Here is a 23,663-nt window from a genome sequence, read left to right as displayed (position 1 = left end):
TTCTCAGTACAGTCATTTTAAAAGCAGTGGTGTTTGGTGAAACGGCGTCTACTTTGGCTCAACTCTGCAACTGCAGTTTCAGCAACCATGAACTTTATAAATAGAAGCCACGCCTCCTGTTTACCTCGCGTAATCTTTGACCAGGGGTTGCTTGGAAGTCTTCACAGCTATGAATCGGCTGTTGGTGGCAGTTTGTGTTGCTGCTTTTGCAGTAATAATTGGACAACGTATTCTTAAACTGATGTAAGTTACGTTTCACATGTTTACGTGTCACACGTTATCACCTTTTACTTCAGAATTATATTGTGTTGGTTTCCTTTGCAGGGAAATTAGCCTTTACTCAAGAGAAATTCCACTAAAACACCTTCCCAATTGTCAACTGTTGAAGCATATTGGTATGTACATATTTGGTACAAATAGAATGAATGTTGAAAACAGTTCACTTTTGTAACTGAGGTGAGTAAGACTACTGTTGTCATGTTCAGATGGTATGTAATATTTATAGTACATTTCAAAATTAGGGTGTGCTGTTATGAGTTGCAAAATATGGAGTCAAAAGTCCAAGCAATTAAGATAGTAATGAATGCCACATGTCAAAAGGGAACATCATATTTGGCTTCAGACAGCCTACAAATCTGCAGGGTTTTTAGTGTATATTTGGTAATGTGGGATCTGCTCTCATTGTATAGACTATGGTTCAGAAGACCTCAGTATTCTCCGAGATGGACTGGCTATCATAAGCACAGTAAGTCATTCCCATGGATCTGCCTGGGTGAAAGCTAGTAGTAAACAATGTTAATTGTTCATGTGTTCACAAGCATACATCTTTAAACATGAATTAGTTGTAGCATGGTGATTTTCCAGTTTTACATTTGTGCAAAATCCACTGCTGCCGTTGCCTCACGTGTCCAATCCTTTCCACCCAGGGTCTGAACTATCCTGGTTTGCCACAATCGGAAGGGCCAGGAAAGATCTACACCCTGGACTTGCTAGATCCCAGACTGACCCCTGTGGAGCTGCAAATCAAAGGAGATCTGGACAGTGACTCCTTCAACCCCCACGGCATCAGCATTTTCACTGATGAAACCGGTAACACACGTACAATAATTACAATAAAGATGTTGGTGATTTTGAAGCGAAGACAACCAAACTCAAAGGGGAGAACGCAGCACAGCAATTCTGTAGATTACAAATTAGACGTTGCCCTAAATCTCCACATTCTTGATCAGATTATATTGGAGTGTGTAGGGTTTTTGGGTTCATAGAATTACTTGGTCACTACACAGAATAATATGAAATTGAGTAGCAAACCTAATGTAGCATGAATACATATGGTCATGCGGAGGTATGTACTATATTGTACACACCAAACCAGAACCTGTGGGAAATCCTTATCTGTACTCTCTCATTTTGCTGTTGTCTCTCCAAATCACTTATATTAAACTCCAGTTTCCATGTATCATGGAATAAATGAATTCAGAGCTGTACCTCTTCCAGACACCAGGGAAAAGCCTAGCGAGCAGACATTTAAGTGTCAATATTTTGTTTTTACAGATAAATCTGTGTTGCTGTTTGTCGTCAATCACCCTACTCAGGTGATTGGTGACAGCCAGGTAGATATCTTTCGGTTTGTTGAGGAAGAAAATGCAATTGTGCACCTGAAAACAATTAGGCATGACCTTCTTCATAGGTATGTCAAATCTCTTATGGCCCATAATCGAGAGGTGTTTTGTTTTTGTTTGACTAAATACTTTGTTTCCCCTTCATTTTTCCTCTCTTTCAGTGTAAATGACATAGTTGCTGTGGGACCAGAGAGCTTCTATGCTACAAATGATCACTCTTTTCCCAACGAACTGTTACACATGTTGACTGTTATCCTCGGCCTGCCATGGTGTAATGTCATTTATTACAGTCCTCAAGAGGTCAAAGTAGTTAGGGATGGCTTTCTGTCTGCAAATGGCATCAACATTTCACCAGATAAGAGGTTCCTTTTTGTTTTGGTAAACATTTTATTAGATGTAACTTGTTTCATTTTTTGTAAATGTATTCAGCTCCTTCCCAATAGTGTGCAAAAACAAAATGTATATGCTTATTTGTTTTAGGTATCTATATGTATCAGATATTTTGGACCATGAAATTGAGGTTTTTGAGAGGCGCAGAGGAGAAGGCTTGGTTTATATAAAGGTAATTTATTAGATTATGGATTATATTATTACAGTCCTAGATTAAAAACAGTTTCAATGGAGATCTTACTTGAATTTTTCTCTTGCTTTAGGACTCGGCTTAATCCATGTCTGTGAAATTGGGCCAATGATTATTATCCATTAAAGAGCTGTATTTCACTCACTTTTTCGGATGTATTTTACAGTCTGTAGCTGTGGGGTCCCTCTGTGACAACATTGAGGTGGATTACGACATGGGTGATTTATGGCTGGGCTGTCACCCGAATGGAGCAAAGCTCAAAAATACTGTGGACCTTGAAGATCCACCTGGATCTGAGGTCAGTGTATATCTCTCCTCTGACCTGGATCTGAGGTCAGTGTATATCTCTACTCTGACCTGGTGCGAATACCCGTTGAATATGGGTTTATTAGAATGGCCAACATGAGGTTACATTAAGCACAGATGTTGAGGCAAACAGGTTATAAAGTAGATGCTTGTTTCCTGTCTGACTGTGCTATAATAAGATAAAGTTTAGACGGGGACGGAAATACGTCATAGTCAAGGCCTCTGAAGGGACAAAGAAAATGTACATCTGGAGGGACCTCTTGGCAGAACAAGCATCAGTCATAAAAGAAAAGAACAATGGTCTGCCTTCCCTTTTATACCCAACCGTAAACTTCTGGGTTTCAAACTTAAATTGCTGAGAGAAAGAATGTCCCTTCAGAGCACCTTTGGATTTGCACTTACGGAACAATTGACAATCCACACAATGAAGTGTGAAAAACCTTTTAAAACGTATCTACGGAAAGAAAATAAAAAATCACAAAGATACAGTGCCCTTCAATGATTGATTAATTAATTATTGTCCCTCATGAATCAGAAGGATGTATCAATACCGCTTTTAAAACATGGATGGCGAGAAGTTCTCACAACTTCACTACCATCAGATATTTTCATATCTCCATATAAGCTCAATACATTTTTTACATTACCCACTATGCAGGCATCAATAATCCTTCCACCTGCATTACTGTATATCAGGGTATTTATTGTATTTTGTTCTGTTCATATTTCCTGCAGGTCATTCGGATTCAGAATATTCTCTCTGAGAAGCCGACAGTGACCCAAGTTTACGCTGACGATGGACATGTGATCATGGGATCCTCCGTAGCAGCCCCCTATGGAGGGAAGCTTCTCATTGGGACGGTCTACCACAAAGCACTCTGCTGTGACCTGAAGTAGTGCCCCTTCAAACTTGATGAAGCAGTTTGACAACCATGTAATGTTGCCATAATTGTTATAACGCTGAGAAAATTGACATATTAAAAAGACATACCATTGTTTTTTATGGTTTGGAAACATTACATTTGTTATAACAAAGCATTGAATTCATACAGTAGTAGATAAGACTTCTGTAGAATCAAACGAACAGTTTGAGAACAGTGTATATGAAAATGTAAACGATGTAGTGCAACTTACTTTTAGAATCCTCCAATTGTGTCATTAAAACAATTTAAAGAGAAAATAAGCTTGGAGAGCTCTAAGAACACAGCCAACTCAATAGGAGGCTCATTGTTTCTTTGCAACGGTTAACTGCTGAATACCCGTCAGGTGTGTGCTTATCGAGGTACCAAAGCTGCCGTTTTTTTGTCAAAAATTGTTTTGACGCACAAAATATGAAACGGAAACTTTCCTGTGTCATTCGGGATCATGACTAGCGTCACCCGTTCTCGTCATTGTCCTTTCTCCCATCTCCCATCACTACCTTGGATATGGTAAACCTGGTAGAGCCGCCCCTAGGGTGCAGGACACTCTCTTCTGTGCTGGTGCTGGAGGTGTGTCGAGAGTTGCCAGGACAGGGGGTCTCGTTCGGGTCGTCTACACGGCCACCCTCTTGTGCCTCACCTGTGGTGACCTTATCCAGAAGTTTCTCCTGGGGCGCCGGATCGCTGTCGTCCTCCTGAGGAAGCAACGGCTCCTCCTCCTGCGCCATCGCAAAGGACTCTGGGGGCCGGACGAATACGGGTTCACCGATGCTGAAGCGGCGTCTCTGCCGAGGGGAGTGTTCCAGGGTGCAGATCTCCAGGAGGTCACTACAGCTCTTGGAGCGCCCCAACACCTCCTCCGGAATCACCTTCTTCCTGGCCACAACGCCAATCTTCTTGATGACCGTGCTGTAGTCCTCCGCTTCCCTCTCAGACAGGAAGTTAAAGATGTCGATGGCCATGGGCCGTTGTAGGGGGGTGATTTGTTTGTCCTTTTCGGGGTGGTGCCGTTGGTCCGGAGGGAGCCTGTGTCTCTGCCTCCTCTTCTTAAAGACCTTGTGGACCTCCACTACCATATGGACATTCCAGCTAAAGAACAGAGAGAGCCAGGCCAGACCCATGTACATCCATAACTCCACACCCACCCGGTATAGCCTTGGGTAGTCAATGCTTGGATTGACACCTGGTTAAGGAAGAGGGACATGCATCATATTTTAATAATGTCATCATTATTAGCATTTGTCCGTCACAAGGAATCCTATTGGAATTGTTGGTTTTATTATAATAATTATTCTAGTAGCTCTCAAGTGCCCAATAACTCAAGATCTCACACTTGAAATGTGTTCGAATTTGGCACATTGATACTACAGGCTATGAGAAAGTAACGACCACACCACCCATGGCCCACATGAGCCCACAGGCCACGTGTTTTCCCTTCGGCCCATAAGCCCAAAATGCCTGAAAATTGGTACACCTGCCTTATTTTTCATGGGGAACAAAAAAGCCTCAAAAACCCATAACGGCCACCATCTTGGATATTTCTGTACAATGAAAATAATTCCAAAACCACAAAAATCTTCTCATGAACCGTAGCTCCAACGGACGTGGAAACGGGTTCTCGACTCAATGCTAGTGGAATCTGCTCATTCCATTTCATCCAATTCCATTCCATTAGAAATGGACATTTGATTTCATTCAATCTGTAAAATTGCATACCTGCGACGTAGTCCCCAAAGCCGACAGTGGTGAGGGTGATAAAGGAGAAGTACAGCCCCTCCAGGTAGGTCCAGCCCTCGAAGCTCCTGAAGACCAGTGGGGGGAGCACCAGATGAAACAGAAGTCCCCAGAGAAGGAAAACCATTGTGCATGTAATCTGAACCATTTTCTGTAAAAGATGAATGAAAGAAATCTGAGACAACAATACAACATCTGAATAATGTTAACGTTTTGATTGAGATTTAAACAAATAATTCATACCAGGGGAAATGACAAACCGTACAATACAATGTACTTATTCACAGGCATTCTGATTCCCCTCCAAATACAATTCCTGGCCTTCTTACCACGCTCTGGCCTTTACGGATCAGAACCTGGCTCAGGCGCTTGGCTCGGTATCCGAAGAAGGAGCCCAGCTCACTGATCCAGGTGAGACACAGAGGGATACCAAAGAGACCGTACAGGATGCAGAACACACGGCCACCCGCCGTCTTGGGAGCCACATTTCCATAACCTGCAACCAGAAATGTGACGGCAAACTTCATCAATGCCTTGACGGTCATTCAATACAAACACTCATAGCGTCAGTATGGGAAATCATTGTCATGTATTTTACACACACATCCATTTATCCAATGTTTGAGAGGATGAAATGATTCCTGAACGCAGATTCCCTACAATATTGACACGAGAAGATCGATTTCAAAGACCATTTCATGGAAATTACCCACCTATGGTTGTGATGATGGTGGCAGCAAAGATGACAGAGTTGCCCCAGTCCCAGTTCTCGTAGTTCTTTTCCCCAGTGAGGGTCACACCTTGTCCAGCAGCTTGGGACACAACCTATATAGAAGAGTTTGGATGAGTTGGGTTTTCTTTTGAGTTACTTTATTATTATGATCTCGCACCTGAGTTTGAAGAAAACACACCCTATTTTAAAATATACATCTACAGTTTCCCTTTAGTGCTCTGTAAGTGTACACACCCCACAACCACTCAAACTATGACTGCCTGGGCATGTGGAAAACTGTCTCACTTCCTGTTAGTTGTGTTCTATCAAACTGAAATTACATGTTTAACTTGTAAGACTAAGATTGAGATTTTAATTTGAATTTGAATTCGAATTCAAGACGTTTAGAAATCATTTTCAAAGGGCCAATACCTTGCTTGAACCGATCTAACCCTTGTTTTTCTTTTTTTACCATTCCATACTGTGACCAACCAAACTGGTTTTGGAAGGATACAGCATGCCCTTACTTGTATTTTTAGAGAAGTAAATGCTTAATGGCTACTCAATTCATGTTCAGTATGTGAATACTTCTGCTGTTGTATCTTTTCACCCACTTTTCATACAACCTGATCAACCCAAAGAAGGCACATTATCCTCAGGGTTCTACGGGAAGCCTTGGAATTTGTTTTATGAGAACAACCATAACAGGAAACCGTCGTTTAGTTATACTGCGAGACCATATTCAATTTCGATTGTCGCTGGAACACATTGCCAGATAAGCAACAGTGAAACTGTCACAACAAGACATTAATGATGTGGAATGGACAGTTACCCTCAAAATTTCGTCCAAGTCTTCTTTTTGTAAGCACCGATATGTGTTAAGAATTCTGTCCTTCTCGTTCTTGTATTCCAACGTGGCCAATTTCCAATTCGGTTGCTCCAGTATTTGAAACAGGGCTGCTCCAATCGATAGGTAAAAAATGATACAAGACGTGAGAAAGGGTCCTTTGTCATCAGCCATTGCAACATCTAAAATCAAAACATCTTTTTCACACTAGAATTCACACCAGTCCGACGAGTTCTCTCAAGACAGCACAGTTCTTCAACTCAACGGAAAACAAAGCTTGCGTGCCAACATTCTAACTTTTTCCTTCCTGGTCCTGTGGGATCAATCTTCAGGCACAAGTGATGGTTGCTATTGAAATGCTTGGGTTACATTTAAAAGGGTACACATTTTTACTCTTGAGGTGAAGTACCCATCTCAACTGAAATCATTGTAGGGACACGCTAAGGATAGGCTTCACGTCAGGTAACTTTTTATAGGTAACACCATATCGGTCTCAAAACGTTTTTAAGGAAAACGTTCAAATTAGGTCTCTTTAAATAGCTCATACAATTTGAACTATATATTGATACAGTAAATACGTATTTATTTATATGTATGTATATAGTTAAAATTGCATCACTTGATGAATTTAAATATATTTGTAAATGTGTTTACATTTACTTGTTTACTTTATAACCTATTAAATTCTTCACTTTCATGAACCTTTAAGTAAGTTTCATTCCTTTGCTGCTCCCACTGAATGACATGCTGCTCAAATGAATGAATATGTCACTATGTCCCCAGGGAATTCACAGAAATGGAGGTCCTTTGATGCTGACAAAAGTACTCTTGTGTTTTTTGTGCTTTAATGTGTGAGTGTGTGTGTGTGAATGTGTGTATTGCTGTTTGCATGTAAATGTGTGTTGGTGTTTCCATGTGTGTGTAAATGTGCGTTGGCGTTGCGACGGTTGCTTTTATCTGTGTGTGTGACTGTGTGTGTTTGGGCTGGCCAGCTGAGTGAAGCTAATCTACACATTGGGTGTATCTTTTCTGCTCAACATGATAGTGGGAAAGAGGTTGTCCCATTCAACTGGGTGTGAACTGTGATGTGTTAGGCCTGTATGCTCCTGGGCAAATAGCTCAATGATTGCATGCTAATCGTGTAGCTATAGACTCACTGGTAAAACCTTTAAGACACAAGACAATATGTCCTGAAAAAGAGGGGTTGGTATGTGGAAAATTGTTCCCAATGATAGATTTATTTTGGAGTCAGGTCACATGTAATGTCCTGCTGTTTTTTGGGGGATGCTTGGAAACAAGCCACTTGGTTTTAAGTAATTCTACACAGACAGATGCTCTGACATCATCGTTCATGTTCCCTCCAGCTGTGGGCTCAGCCAGGCCAGAGCGATGCTGTTACTCATAAGAGACAGCAGGGACATAGCCCATGGCCTTTCATGCAATTTCGTTTGAGATACTTTTTATGGGCTATTGTTATAATACCAGTGCAAGCAGTCTAAAATATGAAGAAGCAGCATGTTCTGTTAAGATTCGGGTTAATGTTCCAACAGTGGGGAATACCAGAACAGATGCCAGCGAGTTTAGACTGGCACGAAGAACAAAGCTTTCTTTGACCAAACGTGATTCCAAACGTGATTCATACACCTGCTATCAAAGAAGTCAGGTAAACATTAACCCAGTAACGAGGAAGACAGAAAAGACTTCGGTGTATTCAAGAATTCCAGCCTTGCTGTTATTCTCCCGCTCTATCTACAGTTTCTCCTGGAAGCATGCAGGCATAATAATTCTCTGAGCTTTCGGGGGAGGATTTTGGATTTTGAGCACCTAGTCCGCAGGGGCATCCCCACCCTTTGCTGCGCTGAAGTGCTTCGTCATTGCGATACAAGCGTCACTGGAAACCTCAGATCAATACGCTTCAACTTGTGTCAGGAACCACCGGAGTTATGCCGTTTGACACTTGTACAGGACACAAATCTCAGGTAACATTAATTGCTGTTACATTTCACAATTATTTCCTATCTTTGGTGCAACAGTCGTGTTATTTATTTTCCTCAGTAACAGTTCGTTCGAAGTTCAACGTGCGCTGTGCTCCCATTTATTATGTCAAACTGCAACAGGGACATTCGTATGTCGGTTGCTGTAATTACTGAAAAAACGAAATTGGTAGTTAAGCTGAATGGCGTAGACGTTTCTGTCCAGGCGATTTTTTATTGTGAATTAAATAGTTGGGTGGATGTTGGACATTTCTCAATCGAACGCTTACTGTTTATTGAACCTGTCTTTATGGCACTTTTCAGGTAGACTATACGTCATTCTTATAGAACACGACTTTTGTTGCGTGTTCACGTATGTTCAGGTGCTTTTCGAGCCCTCCAATCCTTCTCACGAGCGTTGCTCGTGACCTATGGAAAAATCACCTTAACTTTGGATTTTTGTAATAGAAGTAATTTTGTTGTATGTATGTGTGAGTGTGACTGCTGATCGTGTATTAGCCTGGCCTTGCACTAAACAGTGTTGTGCTACTGTTCCCAGTCACCATCTGTTATGGCCTCACGCATTACTTCTGGCTCATGACTAACTGCACAAATCATTTCAACAAAGGATTAACAATTTAATGGTGATATTATTGACCAAGTTCATATTTGACCTGATTAATTATCTGACTTTCTCTCCTCCCTGGATCTGGTTGGTGTGCCTCAATCATGGCTCGGATGGCCTTTTCAATCTGCGATGCCTTCCTGTGTGGACATTTGGTGAGTATGTCATGTTGTTACGTCTAAGCTCAAAGAAAACTGTATTTGTTGTGCTGCTGTGTAATGTGACGTTCCTCTGTATAGCAGTGAAGATTCCAAGCATAGCTGTCTATCCTGAGTGGGTGTGCTTTTTTTTTGTTTTCCTCTGAATGTTATGCATATGAAAAGACTCGAAGGAGATACTGGATGTCAGCATTCTCCAGAGTCAAAGTTGAATGACTCTGTCTCTCCTCTGGCCTCCAGATCATAGACATTCAGTTCTGTCCTGAATGTTTTCAGGTTCGCTTGGTATCTCGGGGCATGGGCCAGCTAGAGTGTCTAGCAGTCAAAGCCCTGCTCTCACTCACAACATGCTGATCCCATAGAGAGTCAAGCCTAGTCTGTTATCCCATGTGACTGTCTCTCAGACTAGGAGGGACCTATAACAGCAGTTGTTTGGGTCATAGCCAATGAGATGTGAAGCTCACAGACAGCATGAGGGAAAGACCAGGAATGAGAAGAAACATGACTCTTTACACGGTTTGCATTTGAGGACAGCATGCCATGTTATTGACTACTCTATACAGCCGCTGTGTGATTGGTTGTGGTTTTCTGGTGCACCCACACTGGGAAACTCGCACTGCCAAAACGAGGAGGAGTGGCACATCTATCGGAGGCCTCGTGACGGAAAATGACCTTTATCTCTCCTAAACACTCGCTATCCCAGTGTGCACTGCTGCATAGAGGAGTAGAACCAACGAGGCGGGGTTCCCTTCTTGCTCTCCCTCTCCACCCATCTCTCCCGCTCTACCCCTCCTTCCTTACTATTTTTCTCTCCTTTTCTTTCTTTTTCTCTTTTCTTTCTGTCCCATACTGTTTCTTTCTCTCCCTATCAAAGCGAACCTATTTGAAGATTTAAGTTATTCTGCATCGTAGTTCTGACGGCTCATTATTTCAGAGTCCCCAGAAGACCACCCTGTTTGTAATCCAGGATTATACCCCATGGATGACGACAATGCTCCATTTGACCACCAGGTGGCGGTACACACCCAAGGATTCCACATGCTGATTACGTCCCCTCAGATTTCAGGATTGACATGGGACAAGAGCAGAAATAGATATGCAGCCTACATTGTGGATGTAAAAGGGTTGGAGCAAGATTCGTGAAGAGGGCCGTCTCGATTCAGTCCCAGACTTTCTATTCGTGCTAATTACCAGCATAGTCACAGTCAAGTATAACACTGCAATTCGCACCTGCCGTTGTGTAGCAGCGGTGCATACTTTCTATTTCTCGCCTCATTCTCATTGCAACAGAGAGTATTTAGAGAAGGGAGCAAGGAGATAAGATGTTAGGAATAATGGAGACATCTTACATACAACCAGAGTGTCTTTGAATGGAAGGACCCAAACTTGGGAGTAAGAGGGGAGGACCCACATAGACCCACATAATGGAAGAAACATAAAACATTCCTGGTTCATAAATACTTTAAACCATAATGGTGTGCTATGAATATTAATGCAGCCCCAACATCTAACCCACCAGTGCTCTTTAGAGCTTAGACCCTCGGCACAAATAAAGCCCCCCCCCTCCCTAAAACTTGCCCGCGGTCATACGCAGCAGTGTTGCATTCATACTGCATGTTCATGGCGGCACATGTTGTTTTACATAAGACATGCCTTGGCAGGGAGAACGAGGCGTGATACTGTACATCTGCCCAGATACAACACGGGCGTGGAGCATGAGCAAGAAAAGGCACAGGATTCAGGTGGAGGGAGGGGTGGGGAAGTGGGGGGTTATATAATCAGAGACGGAGGCAGGGAGGGATAAAGACGAGCAAAACAAACGCACTCCATGTGTTCGGCTGGAGTGCAGTGGTGGTTTGCGTTTGCGGATCTGCCAGAGAGGGAGAGGGAGAGGGAGAGAGGGGGAGAGGGTGAGAGAGAGGAGGCACACCTAAGCATGTCAGTCGTGCGAGAGGGTTGACTTTCTTGACGCGAGCGGGCGTCCCGTCTGTTGTGCTGTCTGAGTGTGGGGTTGTGGTCTCGCTGTCTCTTGGGGACCGTGTGTCTTTTAGTGGTGTGGCTCCTCCCTCACAGAGGTGGAGCTCAACACCTGCTCCCTGCATCAGGGACTGGGAGACCAGGCGAGGGAGGGGTTCCTAGGCAACTGGAGTATGGAGGGAGGGTGGTTCCGACTAGTCCCCTTCTCCATCAGGGGGGACAACAAAAAGCTCCCAGCCACCTAGTTCACCTATACACATTCCATCTGCGTGTTTGACTGGGCCCCTTGTTACTTTGTGCGTTGAGGGAACAGTTTAGCAAAGTTCTGTTTCCAAAGGTTTTGGGGGTTAAATGATCATTAAAAAAAAAAATACATATATATATTTATTCAGAAATGGCATAAGAAACCTTTGGAAGGGCACTGGTCATTGTGGAGCTTCTGTTGGATTTTAAACTTTGACGATGTCTCGCCCGTGAACTTGGTCACGAGACAAAGGTGATGCTAAGGAGCCCCCCATGTTTCTTGGAGAATAATGAACCCCGAGCCCCCCCACCCCCCAACTCCCCCCGCCCCCCCAGACCCCTACCCCGGCTTCTTCTTCCATGAGCCGTATGGCACTAATGGGGTCAGGCAGATGGGCGGGGACTGTGCCGTCCCCCCCCCCTAAAGACAGCTTGGTAGTGCTGTGTGTGTGTTAGTGGTGGGGTTGAGGGGAATAAAAATGAGCGCGACACCTCCTTGGGTGAGACCATTGTACTCTCGAACGGGACCCTTGTGTGGAATGGCTGGACCCGATAGCTATTCCAATGTGTCAATCAGTATCTCCCATACACCAGAGTGAGGAGTTAAGGGACGTGCCTATCTCTGGCTGTGTGTAGGAAAGCACTAGGGCGTTGTCTGAAAGGGGTTAAGGAGCCATTTGCACCCCTGTTGCTTCCCTACTGTTTTTGGAACGTACTCTCTGGTAGCAGCAGCATGAGACCCTGGGCACCGCATGCTGCAGATTTGAAGTGTAATGGATTGGGCCACAAATGAAATTATTTGGGGCTGATTAATTGAGGCTAGATTAAATACCTTTTCACTGCTTCTCTGTGGGAGCGGGAAATCGATGAACTTCAAAAGGAAATAACTTTGTCGATTACAAAACATAATTAGAAAGTTGATTTGTATCAGCCTTCGTTCCTATTTGACCGCCCAGCCCAGTTGCAAAGTTACCACATATTGCCACGTTATCCGTGAGCCTTCATTCTCGGCCACCCATTTGAGAAAGGTAATTGTGAGGATAATTGTGGCATGCTTTCCACATCGCTAGTGAGTAATATATGGCCATGTATTAATCGGAACATTTGATCTAGAACTGGATCAGGAGGCTACTCCATTCCTCAACGCACATTGAATGTCTTCTCCGACTTTTCCGATTGGCTTAGAGGGCTTATCCGATCCGTGTAATTGGTGCATGCGGCCAACTAACTCGTCCGCTCTCTGAATGACTCCACCCCTTTACGAGCATCGAACACCTAAAGAACAACAAAGCAAAGCATGTGTCGATCTGCAACATTGTTTCTCCATTGAATGTACGGAATAATAGATTGAGTTGGATATTGGGATTCATAATTCTCCATTGATGATAATTGTGATATAGGTAAGCACAATTAAGTATGTATTTTGTCTTGTTGAAGTTGATATTTATTTGTTTTAAACATTCGGCGCCATTTTTTTATACATTGAGTGGTCCATTATTTAATTCCGAGGGGCAGACTAGACCACACGAAACGATCAAATGCAATCGTCAATACATCTGTGTTTTGGACTCATTTTCCTGCAGGAACACAAAACCGCGTGTTGTGTTTGATGTAATGTGCTGTTTTCTATGTTGTGTGTTTTTTGTTGTTGTTGCCAACACCAACATATTTCTTCAAGACAATGAAAAATATTAAAAAAAACACTGTGTGGTTGAGCGCTGCATGTATTAGCGAGTCTCACTCTGAAAACATGTGCGCGACTTATTTACGAAAAAAGAATGAATGGGGGATAAGGATGAGCTGCGCACGCTAGGGCATTTAAATTGGCTGATAGCACTTCAGCAGAGCACTCGTGTCCTGTGATATAGGGGTGACCGTTGTAAGCCACTTTGGATAGGAAGTCGATTTTACCATGAATTTCTGATTATACAAACCAAATAAAATGTCTTCTTCAGGAGTAAAATTGGAACTTTGATAATTGTACTTGCCAACACTTTGAGTGCACTTTGAGTGCTTTCCCAGAAAGGATCCCATGATGATCAGTGGCCGTTGCGAGACTCGGAATAATCAGCTTTTTATAACCCCTCGAGGTGAAGTCTCATTTCTCTTCTGCAGATTTAGCGCTAGATTTTTTTTCATATATTGAATGTGTTTCTATTATATAGGATATATGTAGCTTTATGATTTAACGAAAATAAAAATAAAAGGCTTTGGTGTTGTCATTGAGATGTAACTAGTTGTTAAAAAGAGCCTGATGCATTATCCTGCTTAGCCAAGCTCCTCCAGGTGTGCGTGAGCACGTTAGCCTTCTCCCGTTCAGCAGCAGACCTGTGCTGTATGTCATCTGACCTCTACGTAGGGTCTTTTGCTTCTCTAAACTAAGTGGACACACCAACCCTGCTCTCTCTGAGCTAGTGCAAAGCCATCTTTTTCCCAAGCATTTTCCCCCCGGTCTCCCTAAAAGCTACCAAACCACTTTTATTTGCTCTTTTTCCCGTTCCTTCCAGTTGACTTGCGCCTGAGCTTAGAGAGGAGGGGGATACGTTGAGAACAAATCCATCTTTGCTGGAGGGTGGCCTGGGTGTGTGCTTTCCCCTCCCATACTGGCATGGGGCTCATCCACTAAGATGGGAGTCCATTGATACTGGCAGTGGATATATATAGGAAGATAATCTTTTATGAAGGGCTGAAAACATGACGTGGAAGGGAGGGAGGGAGCGAGGGAGCGCATTAGAGAGTGGAGAGGGAGAGTTTTTGAGATGACGAGATCTCATCTCGATCGTCAACGAGAGAGGGGCTCAACCCCAGAGCATGTGACGGGTGAGGGGTGAGGGGCGTGGCCTATCCATCAGGAAGAGCCCACCCGGGCTTTCCTCCACCAATGAGCTGCTGGGATGATGTTGGAGGATGTTGTTGGCACGGTCCTACGAGGGCGAGGTCGACGAGGGCCCCTGGAGCTGGTGTTAATCCTCTTTTGGGAGTTATGCTGCATTAGCGTCCTCGCTACGTTGTTGTGTTGTGTTGACGAGTGCAAATGGGAAATGCCGTCCTCTTAAAGGAAGTTAATTGCTCTTTCTTGTGGGGAGGGAGAGCAGGGTGCATTGATCTGCTGTAAGAGTCTTTAATGGTTCATAAAGCTCAGGCACAGATTTATGGAAATACTTCAGGACAGATTTCAAATTGAACCGTTCATCTGAATTGGACCTCACCAAACGGCTAATGCAGCTATGTGCAGTGCATGTATTGGTTCTTTGTCTGGTTCATGATATCGAGCTACAAGAATGGATCCCATCCAATGTTCTCAGATTTTCTCATCCCCATTAGTGTACGCCAGTAGACAGAAAATACCAGATTTTGAAATGCAATTTTCTCTCTGAACAGGACCTTAGGAAATGCAACTGTGTGCGGTACATGTTTTGTTCTGTCAGGTTCATGATATCGAGTTACAAAAATGGATAATTACCAATGTTATCAGATACTCTGCTCCACATTAGCGTATGCCAGTAGACAGAAAAAGCTGTGCGATCAATTGGCTTGGGCTGAGGTTCTGGTGGAAATGGATTTAGGACTGCTCCCAAGCCAACCACAGTCAATCAATCAGCGTGTTCCATTACCATCCCTCGACAGTTCAGGTTACAACACCAGAACTGCCATCTGCCCATATTGATCAGCTTGAAACCTTGTCTTGGATAATTGAGGCTTTCACTCACGACCAGGACACTTGTCTGTGTCTGTGCGTTTACGTGAGCCGTACCCACTTCAGTTCAGATTCATTCATTTTCGAACTACGCTGATCGCACAAAGGCAATATAAGCTTCTTGCCTATGTTTCGAAGCAGTCGTCATTCATTTTTCACTGACGCTCCGCGGCGCATATGGGCTGGTAGGCTTCTCTGTGGTCGATGGAGAAGTGGAGGATTTTCCCCTCTTCAGCGGGAGTCCTCTCGTCGAGGGCACTTGTGTTTGGAGCCACGCTCGTAGCCGTGCTCTGGACGGCACAGCAGACCGAGGGAGCTGCGGGTAGAGGGCCCGCGGAGGAGGGCTTATGACTCAGGGCTGTTTGCAAAGACGCGTGTGGCTGTGCCTCTGTCCTGGCCCTGAGCGACCCTGTGGTCCGTGAACTGACATTCTGGCGCTCAGCATGTTTCTGTTGACGAGGCCAAGTAGGTGTGACTTAGAATAAAGCATGAATCAGCACGGCTGATCGCGATGCTGCCGGCTTCCCTCGCACACAGAGAGGGAGAGGAGGAGAGAAGAGAGAGAGATAATCTCGCAAGAGACCTAATTCATGGGGAACTCCTTTCTAAATCCCCAACTTCACTCTCAGCACCCAGGAAGCATCTGTTTAATCTACAATTTCCTAAAAGGTGAAACCGCGTCGAGTTACGTGCGCGTGATCGGCCCCGTACATGTTCTGGGACACTCGTACGGCTTTCGTGTGTGTGTGTGTGTGTGTGTGTGTGTGCGCGCGCGACTGAACAGAAATAGACATCATCTAGTGTGTGTAAAGGCAATTAATGAGTCCACAGCATCTTTGCAACCCATCGCTATTTATAGCTCCCCCCATGCCAGCTCTGTCTTCCTCTGCCCAACCATCGCAACACGCATGCTGACACGCACTGGCATGCCGTCAGAACGACCTACCTCAGGGAACACACACCACACACACCACACACACACACATTATCAGGTAGGCTGATGTATAAGTGGACTGGCATGGGCCCTGACCAACCCTGAGAAGTAAACACTTCTGAGGTGCATTTCCTGTGTGCCTTTGGCCTCATTCTCCTCCCCGTCTCGGTCTCTCGAGTGAAGCGGCATCTGGCCTGCACCTGATCCCGCAGCCCCAGCGAGCACGCTGTTTCCTGGAGGGCGTCGCGCAGCAGTCAATCACTGCTAATGAGACGGTCACCCACGAGGAGGCTTCGCTTACGATTCAGCGGGGTGCTTTGGTAGTACCGCATAGCGAGAAGCGTATCGGGGTGGCTTGTTTGTTTTTCTGATGTCTGTGACATCTCTACTTTTTGGGGACTCTTCTCTGTTCAGCTGCTGCTGGGTGTGGTTACAACAGGGAAACTGCTTCCTGGTGTGTTTACCGGCAACGCTTGTTTATCTTCTTTTTCTCTCTTTCTCTCTATTTTTCTCTCTCTGTTTCTCTCTCTTTTTCTTTCTCTCTTTTTCTGTCTGTCTCTCTCTGTCTCTCTCCCCCCCCCCCCCCCCCCATTTGGAGGGGGGGGGGAGCCGTCAGTCGGCTCGCTGTCTTAATCAGTCACGGTGGCAGGTCAGCGCTGCTCAGCTGGTCCGAGCTTGAGATGTTAGACCGCCAGCACAAAATGGAGGAGGCAGCAGACACAAGCTCAGCTGGTCCATTAGCGGCTTGTCTGCTTCCTGACAGTCGGCGTTGAGATGACGGTGCATTAAAAGACCCAGAGGAGCCCCAGAGCACTGAGGCGTACTTTGTGTGTGTGTGTGTGAACACGCACGTGTGTGTGTGTGTGTGGGGGGGGGGGCGCGTGCACGTGTGTGGTGACCCATGAAACTGGTCTATAGGGGTGGCAGGGGGGGGGGGGGGCGGAGTGGGGTGGGGGGATGGGTGCACAGGATTAGTTATAGTGTGCAGCACAGTTATTGGTCACTGGATATAAACAATGGGAGGGCTGAAGAGGATTTGGGCCTCCTGTGGGTCTCCCCCCCACACTCCCCTCCCCCCTCTTACTTCCCTGCTGTTCCTATAGTGTTGGAGGGACGTGTATGAAGGGCTCCACCCTGCAGGCTCCAGCCCCCAGGCCTGTGCATCTGGAGGTTGGGCCTGCCTGCCACCCTGTCTAGCCTGCCTCCGCCCCTCCCCCAGCCATATGTGGGGCTAGACGTGAACCACATTCGGAGGAGTGTGAGGGACCTACGATCCGACCCTGCCAGACTAGACGCTCGTCATGAATAAACAACATGCTAATGTTGTCTCCCCCTCGATAAAAACAAAAAACAAGCGTTCACATGTTGTTGCTACCAGTCACGTCTGTGCTGAATGAGTAGGCCGTTTGGTTCGACAGTACCAAGCCTGGCAAGTCATTTCCTGCAAAATGCACTGCAATTACCTGCATCGTCATCGGTAATAGCAGCTAGATACCTTACGACGACAGTTAGCGGTGAATACCAGATGAATACCGGCTCTTAACCTGGCTGTGAACCGAAGCGTTAGCAAGTGGGTTAATCATTCATGCCCAGACGTTAGTAATGCCTCAAATCAACCCATGTAAAGTGTGGACCGCCTGCAGCCCCAGCAGACAGTGAAATGGACACCGTGGTGCTCTTGTAGTCAAGTCTTTTTGGGGCATCTCTGCCGTCCGGAGAATGGCAATTCCAAATGGTTACTTCCCAGTTATCTCGAATCGTCAGATCGGCAGCTTGGGCGGACTGGGCGTGGGATGGATGGTAGAGTGGAGGTAGGATGACGATGAGGATGATATTGGCTGTACTCCTCGTCCGCCTCAGAGAAGAATGGCCTCTTTGTGCGACTGAGTTTTAATGAGAGTCTGATAAGCACGGCCGCGAGCTTGGCCCTAGAGGGCCGCCTCGAACAGGAGGAATCACAACAAGAGAAGCCATTGTGTCGTCAAGTGGCATCCGTTCTCATAACTGTGTGTTTGTGAGTGTGTCGGTGCGTGCGTTTGTGTTTTCAGAGAGCGTGTCGTCTTTAGGTGGTTTCATCTGAAATGGATTCATTCTCAGCAGCTCTTTTATTTCGAGACTACAACCGTTTTTTTTTTGATGACGTATGTATGCTGTGAGTCAGTGGGGCTTTGAGGTGAAATTGCCATCTCTGTGATCGTCTTAGTGACCCAGTTTATTTTAGTATGTTATTTCTGGCTCGGTGTTTCGAGCGACGTCATTGTCCGGATAGCCGTCACAACCCTCAGACTTGTCTCGCAGAGGGACGTGTCTGTGAGTGCTACGGCAACCCGTGACCTTTGTCCATCGCTGACTCTCTCCTCCTCTCCTTCCAGTGGCTACCATGACGACAGAGGCGAGTGCGGTGAGCGAGGCAGACACTGAGGGCAAGCAGAAGGCCAGCCCAGAGCCGGAGCCGGAGAACAACCAGAAGCCTGAGGCTGCAGCAGCAGCAGCAGAGGCTGGGGCTGAGGGAGAGGAGCCCAGCGACAAGGCCCAGGAGAAGGCCTCGGGGCCCGGCCCGGCTGACGGCGCCAGCTCCCCCACCGAGGAAGAGCAGCTGAAGCCCCGCACCAGAACCTCCGCGGGGCGGGGCCTCTCGCGGCTCTTCTCCTCCTTCCTCAAGCGCCGTTCCCAGTGTTCCGAGGGAGAGGGGTTCGAGGCAGAGAAGGCCAGCGAGGAGAAGGCCGACAAGGAGAAAGCGGAGGAGAAGGCTGACAAGGGAAAGGTAGAAGAGGTCAAGGTCGAGGAGGAAGAGGGCAAGGAGGCCAAGGAGGGCAAGAAGGACGGAAAGGAGGAGAAGAAAGAAGAGAAGAAAGTGAAGAAGAGTGAAAAGGCTGAGAAAAAAGACGAGAAAACAAGTCAAAGTGAAAAGGAGGACAAGGGAGACAAGAAAAAAGAGAAGACTAAAGTAGAGGTAAAAGAGGAGAAGACAGAAGAGGCCAAGAAAACAGACGTGGAAAAGGGGGAGAGCAGTAAAGAGAAGAAGCCAGAGGAGGACAAAGAACAGAAAGAGTGTAAAAAGAAAGAGGACACGAAAAGGAAAAAGGAAGAGGAAAAGGCCAAGAGGAAAGCAGAGGAAAAAGCTAAAGAAGAGGAAAAGGCTAAAAAGAAAGAGGAAGAAAAAGCTAAAGACGAGGAAAAGGCTAAAAAGAAAGAGGAAGAAAAGGCTAAGAAAGAGGAGGAGGAGAAAAAGAAAGAGGCCGAGAAAGCGAAAAAGAAAGAGGAGGAGGAGAAAAAGAAAGAGGCCGAGAAAGCTAAAAGGAAAGAGGAGGAGAGGCTGAGGGACGAGGAAAAGGCAAAGAGGAAAGCAGAGGAAAAGGCTAGAGAGGAGGAGAAGGCCAAGAAGAAAGAAGAGGAAAAGGCCAAAAAGAAGGAGGAGGAGAAAAAGAAAGAGGAAGACAAATTGAAAAAGAGAGAGGAGGAGAAGGCCAAGGTCGAGGAGAAAGCCACGAAGAAAGCGGAGGAAGAAAGGGCCAAAAAGGAGGAGGACGAGAAGGCGAAACAGAAAGAGGAGGAAGAGAAGGCCAAGAAGGAGGAAGAAGAAAAAGCGAAAAAGCAAGAGGAGAAAGAAAAGGCCAAGAAGGAGGAGGAAAAAAAGAAAGAAGAAGAAGAAGAAGCAGCCGCAAAAAAGAAAGAGGAGGAGAAAGCCAAAAAGTTGGCAGAGGAAAAGGCTAAAGAGGACGAGGAGAAGGCCAAAAAGGAAGAGGAAGAAAAAGAAAAGAAGCAGAAGGAGGAAAAGGAAAAGGCAAAACAAGGAAAGGACCAAAAGGGCGAGAAGAAAGAGGCGAAGGGGAAGAAGAAAAAGCGAAAATCCAAGGGAAGGAGGGAGGAGAAGCCCGAGGTGTCCACGCAAGAGCCCGTGAAGGCTCCCATCGCTGCCCCCGAGCCGGAGCTGAAAGCAGAGGCAGAGAAGGACCCAGACCAGATCTCCCTCAGCAGCACGGAGATTCAGGTGAGTCCATGGGAGGCGTACGTGGCAGTCAGCCATACACACAATACACAAAAACTCCCAGAGGGGCATCCAGGGTGAGGAGACTATAGGGAATATATCACAGTGAAAGAGTCTCAAGTGAGATGGCTGGGTAGGGCAGACTATGTACATTGTTTGGATCTGTGACCTAGCGTCAGATAAAAGGATAAGGAAAGCACGTAGAGCTGTAAATTCCTGTTTATTTTTTGGGTGTCATGAATTTGTGATTCGATAGGCTAGTTGGCTCAGCAGAACAAATTATTCTGGAGAGCGCTTCAGAGATCTTGCCTGTGTTCAGAAAAAGATCTGAGCAACTGCCATCTTCTGGGCAGTAACTCTGCACGTACCATCATATCAAGTCCAATCGTCTGTGCAACCGTTCCTGTCTGCATGCAGCTATAATCTAAAATGGCTGCCTTTCTGTGAATCGTGTAGCCGGTCCAGGAGGAGGCCACGGAGGAGGCTGTCCAAGAGGCAGCGCCGGTGGAGAAGAAGAAAGAGGAGGAGGACGCCGTGAAAGGAGTGGAAGAGCCAGAGAAGGCGGAGCAGAAAGAGGAGGAGGAGGAGGACGAGGAGGCCAAGGAGTCGTCGGAGTCGTCTCAAGAGGGGGGAGAGGACGAGGAGGAGGAGCAGGAGAAGAAGCCTAAAGACAAGAAGAAGACTGCAGTGGAGTCCAAACCCTCCAAGCGCCCACGGACCATGCAGTGCAAAGTCACCCTCCTGGACGACAATGTGTTTGAGTGCGAGCTCGATGTAAGAGAGACCCCCCCCCTCTCTCTCTTTATCTCTCTATGTATATCTTTATATATATCTCATCTATATATCTGTGTCTCTCTCTCTCTCGATATAGATATAGATATATATATATCTATATATATATATATATATATAACACCAACACTCCACCATAAATCATATTGTTCCTTCTTCTATACAGTGAATACATGTTTTCAAGTAGTGATGTCTCCCCCTCTGTCATGTCCAGAAACACGCCAAGGGCCAGGAGCTCTTTGCCAAGGTGTGCGACCACCTCAACCTGCTGGAGAAGGACTACTATGGGGTGGCTGTCTGGGAGACGCCCACCGTCAGGGTAGGAGCTCTGTCACTGCACCGGATAGGATGGGCTGGCTGCCTTGGTTCAATTTCACCAGGAAATGGCTGGTGAAATGACAATAATAATAATATTAATAATAGTAACAATAATAGTGTTTAATTTGTAATGCATCTTTCTTTCACTCAGACCGCTACAAAACAGTAAACGGTAAAATCATAAAACATAATTTATGATAACAATAAGGACCGACAGAATTAAGTTAACAATTGAATACCTGATACGCAAATTCGTAAAATCGCCAGTCGAAGGAACATTTCTAATGGAAACAGGAAGTGAGTGAGGCCGTTTTGGAGCAGTGCACGAGAAGGTCCGTCCAACAAAGGGGCAGCACTGTGGTATCCAAGTGGTTCATGAGCTGTTTTCTCTTCTCAGACATGGCTGGATCCCAACAAAGAGATTCGGAAACAGGTTCCAGGTGGGTTATGTCATCGGGTCCGTTGACGTGTCTCTCTGTAGCTCACGTGTGAGTCGCTCGGGGGTTCACCGGCTGTTTCTCTCCTCCTCAGGTGCCACCTATGACTTCACCTTCAACGTCAAGTTCTACCCTCCCGATCCGGCTCAGCTCTCAGAGGACCTCACGCGGTACGCCTCTCTCCATACGTCCACTCGGCCATGGGCCCTTTCGTAAAACTCACAACAACAACATCCAAGTCAAGTCAATTTTATTGATCCCACGAGGGGAAATTTGCTTGTAGACAGGTATTAAAACACATTCAATCCATAATACAATACTACATAAACAGCATACCTGACACCACACAAGACAACACACAGTACATTACAAAACAGCACAAGGATCACTTAATATTGAAAACCCAGAATAAATTCCGTCCATAAAACGTCATGCCATTCATTTATGCACATTTAGCCTCCCAATAGCAAAACAAACAATCCTATTGGACTGCTAGCGCTAATTCAGTTCAAGTCAATTCACTCGAGTAATCCTGACAGGAATTCACCGTTTTTTTTCAGGACGACTTTGTACACAAACAAAGATGAGTGCATCTCGTGGCCGTGTTCCACTTCTCCTGGTTGAGACTCATGATGACCCTGTGTCCCCCTCCCCCCTCCCCCCTCCCCTCACCTCCTCCTCCAGGTACTACCTGTGCCTGCAGCTGCGGAAGGACATCATGAACGGCAGCCTGCCCTGCTCCTTCGTCACGCTGGCCCTGCTGGGCTCCTACACGGCCCAGTCGGAGCTGGGCGAGTACGACCCGGAGGTCCACGGAGAACACTACGTCAAGGAGCTGCGCCTGGCCCCGGGCCAGAGCAAGGAGCTGGAGGAGAAGGTGATGGAGCTGCACCGCACCTACAGGTGAGCCCTGGGAGGTGGGTGGGTGGGGGAGGTGGGAGGAGGGAGGCAGGGTCCAGGGCAGGTAGGGGGGAGGGGGAGGGGGAGGAGGGAGGCAGGGTCCAGGGCAGGTAGGGGGGAGGGGGAGGGGGAGGAGGGAGGCAGGGTCCAGGGCAGGTAGAGAGGAGGTGGGCAGGGGATTGGAGGGGCGGGCAGTGGAGTGGAGAGGCAGAGAGGTGCAGAGGAGCTGGGCTGGAGTGGTGGAGTGGAGAGGCAGGGAGGTTGGGAGGAGCCGGTTAGGGGATGTTGAGAGGAGGACAGGAGAGGTAGTTGGGGATGAGAGGCAAAGTGTTGGGGAGAAGAGGAGAGGCACGGAGGCAAGAGACCCAGACAAGGGGGACCAGGCTATACCACAGTACTGCATAGCAATGTAGCACAGCGTATACTACGGTTAGTAGCTGTTTCATGGGAGCAGCAGTTGTCAAACGAGAGTCCATCTTAAGGAAGCGGGAGAAAAACCCTTTCAGTCTGTGAAACGTATCGATGTGAACACGTCATCGTGTTTGTTTCCAGGTCAATGAGTCCAGCCCAGGCAGACATGATGTTTCTGGAGAACGCTAAGAAGCTCTCCATGTACGGTGTGGACCTCCATCAAGCTAAGGTACTGTCAATAAACTGCCATCGGACAGACTCTGAATAGTACTTTGGTCAGAGTTCATCTAATCCCCCTTCCGTACAGCAGGCCTCTTAGCATGCTTAGCTGAAAGCTGCTTTTGAGGTTTTCACATTTTTCAAGCAGAATGCTGTGATGTGTTAACGGCGTGCTTGCTTGTGCAACACAAGGACAGAGATTGTAATTACAAAATTGATGTCAGCACCCTGCCCCCCCCTGCCCCCCCCCTCACACGTCCCAAAAAAGGA

The 23,663-nt window shown here is 46.3% G+C and overlaps 3 protein-coding genes across 19 annotated transcripts in view; 2 read left to right on the top strand and 1 right to left on the bottom strand.

Annotated features, from left to right (window-relative positions):
• Positions 1-2: 2 nt before the first annotated feature.
• LOC124473030 (serum paraoxonase/arylesterase 2-like) lies at positions 3-3,684 on the top strand. Of its 2 annotated transcripts, XM_047028268.1 has the most exons (9): positions 3-243; positions 325-395; positions 690-745; positions 927-1,089; positions 1,555-1,690; positions 1,784-1,984; positions 2,103-2,184; positions 2,369-2,500; positions 3,244-3,684. In XM_047028268.1, the coding sequence occupies exons 1-9, from the start codon at positions 170-172 to the stop codon at positions 3,403-3,405; spliced, it is 1,077 nt and encodes a 358-aa protein (XP_046884224.1). In that variant the 5' UTR covers positions 3-169; the 3' UTR covers positions 3,406-3,684. The 2 variants fall into 2 exon arrangements, with proteins under 2 accessions (XP_046884224.1, XP_046884215.1); XM_047028259.1 differs by having other exon boundaries at positions 1,555-1,984.
• LOC124473015 (potassium channel subfamily K member 5-like) lies at positions 3,478-7,170 on the bottom strand. The gene is made up of 5 exons (XM_047028234.1): positions 6,707-7,170; positions 5,876-5,987; positions 5,492-5,658; positions 5,145-5,313; positions 3,478-4,611 (listed from the first exon to the last, which is right to left on the bottom strand). The coding sequence occupies exons 1-5, from the start codon at positions 6,893-6,895 to the stop codon at positions 3,884-3,886; spliced, it is 1,365 nt and encodes a 454-aa protein (XP_046884190.1). The 5' UTR covers positions 6,896-7,170; the 3' UTR covers positions 3,478-3,883.
• A 1,573-nt stretch (positions 7,171-8,743) lies between these two features.
• LOC124472933 (titin-like) overlaps positions 8,744-23,663 on the top strand; it is a 36,423-nt gene continuing 21,503 nt past the window's right edge. For 7 of the 16 annotated variants that reach the window (XM_047028137.1, XM_047028119.1, XM_047028110.1 and 4 more), the window contains exons 1-8: positions 8,746-9,474; positions 18,701-20,319; positions 20,773-21,090; positions 21,323-21,427; positions 21,824-21,866; positions 21,958-22,033; positions 22,548-22,766; positions 23,316-23,403. In XM_047028137.1, the coding sequence (XP_046884093.1) occupies positions 9,336-9,474; positions 18,701-20,319; positions 20,773-21,090; positions 21,323-21,427; positions 21,824-21,866; positions 21,958-22,033; positions 22,548-22,766; positions 23,316-23,403 (2,607 nt within the window). In that variant the 5' untranslated portion in view covers positions 8,746-9,335. Of the gene's footprint in view, positions 9,475-12,937; positions 13,098-18,700; positions 20,320-20,772; positions 21,091-21,322; positions 21,428-21,823; positions 21,867-21,957; positions 22,034-22,547; positions 22,767-23,315; positions 23,404-23,663 lie in introns of those variants that run through there. The other 9 variants (XM_047028177.1, XM_047028169.1, XM_047028193.1 and 6 more) reach the window with 5 other exon arrangements.

Source organism: Hypomesus transpacificus, chromosome 2 (assembly GCF_021917145.1).
Source record: "Hypomesus transpacificus isolate Combined female chromosome 2, fHypTra1, whole genome shotgun sequence".
Taxonomy (NCBI): Eukaryota; Metazoa; Chordata; class Actinopteri; order Osmeriformes; family Osmeridae; genus Hypomesus; species Hypomesus transpacificus.
This window is presented reverse-complemented; position numbering and strand designations above follow the sequence as displayed.